This window comes from Nerophis lumbriciformis, linkage group LG23 (genome assembly GCF_033978685.3).
Source record: "Nerophis lumbriciformis linkage group LG23, RoL_Nlum_v2.1, whole genome shotgun sequence".
Classification (NCBI taxonomy): domain Eukaryota; kingdom Metazoa; phylum Chordata; class Actinopteri; order Syngnathiformes; family Syngnathidae; genus Nerophis; species Nerophis lumbriciformis.
Genome location: NC_084570.2, coordinates 19,750,001 through 19,756,864, shown reverse-complemented (window position 1 = coordinate 19,756,864; position 6,864 = coordinate 19,750,001). Strand labels below are relative to the sequence as shown.

Below are 6,864 nucleotides of genomic sequence, written 5' to 3'. Positions count from 1 at the left end.
TAGCATTTTAAGCTATTTGTTTTCAGGTACACACCTCAAGGCAATGCAATGTGATACTTGACACATGTTACAGTTAGCATTTTAGCATGCTAAAATTAGCATTCTAGATTGTTTTAAGCTAATTTAGCAAGTGTACACTCTAGTGTTATATTTCTGTATTTCATTAATGCTGACTCAGCATGCTAACGTTAGTATGCTAGTTTTTTTTAGGCTAATTTGTGAGTATACACTTCAGTCAGATTTTGATACTTGATGTATGTTAACGTTAGCAGGTTAGCATTTTAAACAATTTTTTTAAAGGTACACACCTCAAGGTAATACAATGTGGTACTTAACGCATATTACAGTTAGTATTTTAGCATACTAAAATTAGCATTCTAGATTTGTTTTAAGCTAATTTAGCAAATATACACCTCAGTGTCATATTTCTGTACTTCATAAATGCTGACTGTTCGTATGCTAACGTTAGTATGCTAGTTTTTTTAGGCTAATTTATAAGTATACACCTCAGTCAGATTTTGGTACTTGATGTATGCTAACATCAGCATGTTAGCATTTTAAACAATTTGTATTCAGGTACACACCTCAATGTAATGCAATGTGGTACTTGACACATGTTACAGTTAGCATTTTAGCATGCTAAAATTAGCATTCTAGATTTGTTTTAAGCTAATTTAGCAAATATACACCTCAGTGTCATATATTTCCGTATTTCATTCATGCTAACTGTAAGCATGCGATTGTTAGCATGTTAGTACTGTTAGCATGCTAGCTTTTTATTTAGCTAACTTTGCTCATCTTTGTTTGATACTTGACGCTTTCAGGCGAGCGTGCTAACTGTTAGAATTTAATTTCGGCTTTAGCTCTTCAGCATTCACGCAACATTTCTACTGAAATTGCATTTAAAATCTATACATTTTACGGGTTTTAAAGATGAAAACTACCAAAAATAGCCCCCCTATGCTTTGATTTGTCAGTCTGTGTGGCTCTCAGTGGAAAAAGTTTGGCTATGAAAAAAAATCATTTACGCCAGCTAGCCATTAGCACACTAGTTTGATTCTCCATTTAATGACCAGTATCCCCAATCTGTGAGTTTATCGATCATGATTTATTTATTTTTTTTTTTTTTTTGAAAAAATTAGTGGGTTTAGTATTGTGCGTATGTATTGATGCAATTTTCAAAGTTTAATGCTTTAACTCACGCGATTAATCACAAAACCTTATCTCAGTAATCATGTATAAACAGATTATTCACGCAACAAAATGAGTGAGGAGACTCTGACGGGTGTAGCCTACTTCCTTGCAAATTTCAGTACAAAGTAAGCACTTTAGATAAAAATTGTTAGCAAGTTTTGAACAAATAAATGATTTAATAAAACCTGTTCCTGTATAGCATTTTGACTATAGAATTGCATTTATGTCAAAATATTGGCGTCTCTTTTGTAAGGTAACTAAAATGTTGTACTGTGATTAATCGTGATTAATCAACATGCTAAGGTGTGATTAATCTGATTTAAAAATAATAATTTGACAGCACTGAATTATTTATGATATGTATTCTTTAATTATGCACCAAATATTGTTAAATAAGGTCATTATTTGTTGTATTGTTGACAAATAATCTACTCGAATGGATTCCTTATTCATCACTCCAAGCAACGTTTTTTAAGTTTTACAATATAACTAAAACTATTCATACTTACTAAGCCGTCTCCATGTGTGATGTCTGTAAGAGTGTTTTCATGCATGTTTGTAAGTGTTGTCATAATGTAATGAAGCTACCGTTCGAGCATTAGCTAATATGCTCACACATTTACAAATGTTTGTGTTAGTATTATTAATACAGACACTTGTAGACAGACTTATTGAGTCTGTTTAGCTGATTGGAGAGCTAGCTTCCGCAGCTAGTGGGTCCATGACGATGACTTCTGTTTTGTTTGATCGGCCGTTTTACTGCCGTGTCACAGACACCGTTTGGAAACAAAGTATATAAGTAAACGTTTACAGAATATTTCTGTGTAAATAACTAATTTCACAACGTATATATCTGCGGTGCTGCTAATACTGTATATGGGAAAATATTGTTATCCTCTAAAACTTAGTGGGTGAGGCTCTATAGTCCGGAAAATACATAATTTTTAATTTGATTTACCATTTACCAGTGAAATGTGCTGCCCAGTTGTTTTATTTTGTTTTCTTACACTTCTGAGTTTCAATTGCAAGTATTATGTAGTAGTAGTAGTAGTAGTGTAGTCAGGAAGCAATCTTTGCCATTAAGTTGAATGTGCCAGTCTTTGTTATGTTTGGGCATGGCCTAGGTACTGTACATCGTGTCCCCAGGATGCGGAAGGACAGGAAGCAGACTGCAGGTAAGGGTATTTTAATTCTCACATGCGGCGCTCCTTCAGCATGAGCAAGCAATTTTTCAAAGGTAACTCTTGCAGTTAGCATGAACATCAGTCATGACGATACAACGGTCCGCAACACATGTCAGCAGTTGCTAACCTGAAGCAAAGCAGGAAGAGGAAGGCAGGGTGACGCCTGCATGTAAAAACTCTCTGATTAGTGATCAGGGGCAGGTGAGCCTCCTGATCACTAATCCGATGCCGGTGATAATAATCAGCGCTCCCAGCAGCCAAAGGAAAACAATGAAGTTAGTGCACAAACAGAAATCGAACCTCAAAGAGGGGAAAACCACAACAAAGGAAAAACAGGTCATGACCGTTTTTTTTTGTTGAGCCCTGCAAAGTGTTTATACTGTAAGTATTGAACTTGTTACACACCAGCTGTTTGACGGTAACGTTCATCTTACTTGTAGTTATCATTACCAAATGTGAAGGAGTTTAAATGGCCATGTAAAATCACTAAAGTTAATTGTTAGAAAATCCAATGTAAATTAGCATCGAGCCAGCACATTTTGAATAGGAGATTATTACTGTATTTTTGAGCGCCTTCTCCTTGCTTTGTTGGCATGGAAAATTGTAACATTACCAGTCCGGCCTACTTCGCTCTGTCTGCTTGTTTCCCTGCTGAGTGCTTGAGCCGAATCGACTTCCACAATATCTGGTATCAAGCATAGTGGGTTTTAAGAATAGACTAAGAGTAGAAGGATTGCAGAAAGAGATTATTCTAGATTGTACCTAATGTCATGACTGGTTTTATTGATTATTGACGATTTTATTGATTATGGGACAAGCAGTAGAAAATGGATGGTTGGTACTTTTTCGTCACTTGTCTTTGGTACACTAATGTGTATATTTTAGGCCATTGGTTATTTGTTTTATTTTTGCGGAAAAAAAAAAAAGAAAAAAAAATATATATATATATATATATATATATATGTATATATTTATATTGCTCTTTTTATCTTTGGTATGAACATTATTATGTAAACTTGACGTTATTGTTTTTTTTGTTTGGTTCTTTGTTGTTGCTATTTTTGTATTACAACATTTTATTATTTGATCATGTTGTACTGCATTGTAATCTTTTGTTTTGTGATTGTGTGATGTTTTTTTCCTGGACCCCAGGAAGAATAGTCTCCACTGCGGTGTAGACTAATGGGGATCCTTAATAAACTAAACTAAACATGATATATATATATATATATATATATATATATATATATATATATATATATATATATATATATATATATATATATATACATATATATATATATATATATACACTATATTGCCAAAAGTATTTGGCCACCCATCCAAATGATGAGAATCAGGTGTCCTAATCACTTGGCCCGTTGTATAAATTCAAGCACTTAGGCATGGAGACTGTTTCTACAAACATTTGTGAAAAAATGGGCCGCTCTCAGTGATTTCCAGCGTGGAACTGTCATAGGATGCTACCTGTGCAAAAAAATCCAGTCGTGAAATTTTCTCGCTCCTAAATATTCCAAATTCAACTTAATTATAAGAAAAGTGAAGAGTTTGGGGACAACAGCAACTCCACCATGAGGTAGGCCACGTAAACTGGGTCAGCGGATGCTGAAGCGCATAGTGCAAAGACTTTCTGCACAGTCAGTTGCTACAGAGCTCCAAACTTCATGTGACCTTCCAATTAGCCCACGTACAGTACGCAGAGAGCTTCGTGGAATGGGTTTCCATGGCCGAGCAGCTGCATCTAAGCCATACATCACCCAAGTCCAATACAAAGTAGTGTAGTGGTGTAAAGCACGTCGCCACTGGACTCTAGAGCAGTGGAGACGCCTTCTCTGGAGTGATGAATCACACTTTTCCATCTGGCAATCTGATGGACCAGTCTGGGACTGCATTGTGCCGAGTGTGAAATTTAGTGGAGGAGGAATTATGGTGTGGGGTTGTTTTTCAGGAGTTGGGCTTGGCCCTTAGTTCCAGTGAAAGTAACTTTGAATGCTCCAGGATAAAATGTTTTGGATAAGTCCATGGGATGGCACTTCAAGTTCATATGTGAGTAAAGGCTGTGAGTAAAGGCAGGTGGCCAAACATATTTGGCAATATAGTGTATGTGTATATATACCTGTGTATATATATCAGAATATGGTTTTGATGTTCATTACCCATCCCTAAAAGTTCTTATTTGTTTGAAAAAAACACATCACTGCCGCACGTGGCCCTAGAACGCATCAGCGTGCGCCGCCGTGTTCTCCGGGGATGCGCCGGCGGTCATGTGACCTGTGGAAAACGGCAGCAGGGTCATCTGAGTGTGAGGCGATCCACTCTGGCTGATGGAGCCCTGATGCTGCCGCCGCCTCCTGGGCAGGTGCCGGGTGAGCCTCCACCTCCTCCACCGCCTGCGGATCTCCTGCTGGACCTGGAAAGGCACCACTTTAAAAGCTGTCCACACGCCGCACGGTCGCGTTCAGCAGTTTTTCACCTCTCCGTTCATGAACGCGTAGAGGAGCGCCACAACAAAACCCTCGGAAACCAAGAAAAAAATTAACATTACCTCATTAACTTTCAGAGGATTTTACAAGCAAACTTCTTCTTTTTTTTTGTACCTGCACTGATGACAGGGCCAGCTCCACAAAGGTCCAGATCTTAAACATCAAGCTGCTGACTTCCACAGGCAGGAAAACAAAGAGGACGTACTGCAGGCCAAACAGGACCACCAGGAAAAATGTGGATTTGATCAACTTCCTGGTGAGAAGAACATGTTTATGTATATATATATATATATATATATATATATATATATATATATATATATAAAAAAAATAATAATAATTAAATTAAAGTTAAAAAAATACAATAAAATAAAAAAGACCATGTTTATTTCCACCTCCAGAGTTTGACACATTTATACTTCAAAAATAAACGTCCATTTTTGTCCTTTTTCATACTGAACTTATTGAACTACTAAAAATAGGTTCTGGATAGTGTTGTCCCGATACTGATATTTTGGTAATTTTCTAAATAAAGGGGACCACAAAAAATTGCATTATTGGCTTTATTTTAACAAAACATCTTAGGGTACATTAAACATATGTTTATTATTGCAAGTTTGTCCTTAAATAAAATAGTGAACATACTAGACAACTTGTCTTTTAGTAGTAAGTAAACAAAGAAAAAGTTCCTAATTTAGTCTGCTGACATATGCAGGAACATATTGTGTCATTTTCCATTCTATTATTTTGTCCAAATTATAAAGGACAAGCTGTAAAAATGAATTATTAATCTACTTGATCATTTACTGTTTACTTTCTCTTTTAACATGTTCTATCTACACTCCTGTTAAAATGTAATAATCACTTATTCTTCTGTTGTTTGATACTTTACATTAGTTTTGGATGACACCACAAATTTGGGTATCAATCCGATACCAAGTCTTTACAGGATCATACATTGGTCATATTCAATGTCATCATGTGTCCAGGGTCATATTTCCTGAGTTTATAAACAAAATATAAATATTTTTTAAACTAAAGATGTTGTGATGCCAAAAAATATCGACATAATCATAGTAGTATCGACTAGATACGCTATTGTACTTGGTATCATTACTGTGGATGTTAGGTGTAGATCCACTAATGGCGTTTGACCGGTACTTTTCAGAGGCGGTATAGTACGGAATATAATTCATTAGTATCGCAGTACTATACTAATACTGGTATACCCTACAACCTTAGGTCTGGATAGTGATATGTGGATCAATACCGAAATATCGATATCACCGATACCAGATCTTTATCAAATCAGAGGACGTCAGGACATGCGAGGGTTGATATGGTAAGAGCAGGTCAGATAGATAAGAAGGCACAAGGCCTTTTAAGACATTTAAAAACGAATAATAGAACTTCACAATCCTCCCTGAAGCGTACAGGGAGTCAATGCAGTGACTTTAAAACTGGTGTAACGTGCTCTCGCCCTCTGGTCTTCTAATTATAGACTTCTGATATGCTCTATATCAGGAGTTTGCTAAGTATCCAAATTTTTACATTTACATTTTTGAATAAAATAAACTGTTGTTCTAAATGTGTCCACTGGATGTCGTTAGAGCAATCCTTTGTACCCCCTTCCGTGACAGCGCGCATGACTTCAGAGGGGGCGGAGCTATGTGCCGCCTTAAAATAAAACACTTTTGTGTTTGGACACTACAAAAGATGGTTTGTTCATGGCTTGATCGTCAAATATTTTGTGGTTGCACATAAATATTAGAGCAGTGAATATTTGGCAAGCACACGATTTGATTAGCTTCTTGGGGGTAATGATTCGATTCAGAATAGATTCTTCATTAAAAATCCATACTTTTTAAATAACATTGGGTGCCAGTTTTATGATTAACTACATTCCTCCACAGCATAGATGAACAGCCCTGATTAATTTGTATTATTATTTTTTATTTTTTTCTATTCGACTAAGAATTGCG

At 36.1% G+C, this 6,864-nt stretch overlaps 1 protein-coding gene across 1 annotated transcript in view; it reads right to left on the bottom strand.

Moving 5' to 3' along the window:
• Positions 1-4,611: 4,611 nt before the first annotated feature.
• The window catches only part of sctr (secretin receptor), an 18,115-nt gene continuing 15,862 nt past the window's right edge, over positions 4,612-6,864 (bottom strand). The window contains exons 11-13 of the mRNA XM_061985367.1: positions 4,997-5,135; positions 4,873-4,914; positions 4,612-4,809 (exon numbers count right to left, since the gene is read on the bottom strand). Of these exons, the coding sequence (XP_061841351.1) occupies positions 4,612-4,809; positions 4,873-4,914; positions 4,997-5,135 (379 nt within the window). The remainder of the gene's footprint in view (positions 4,810-4,872; positions 4,915-4,996; positions 5,136-6,864) is intronic.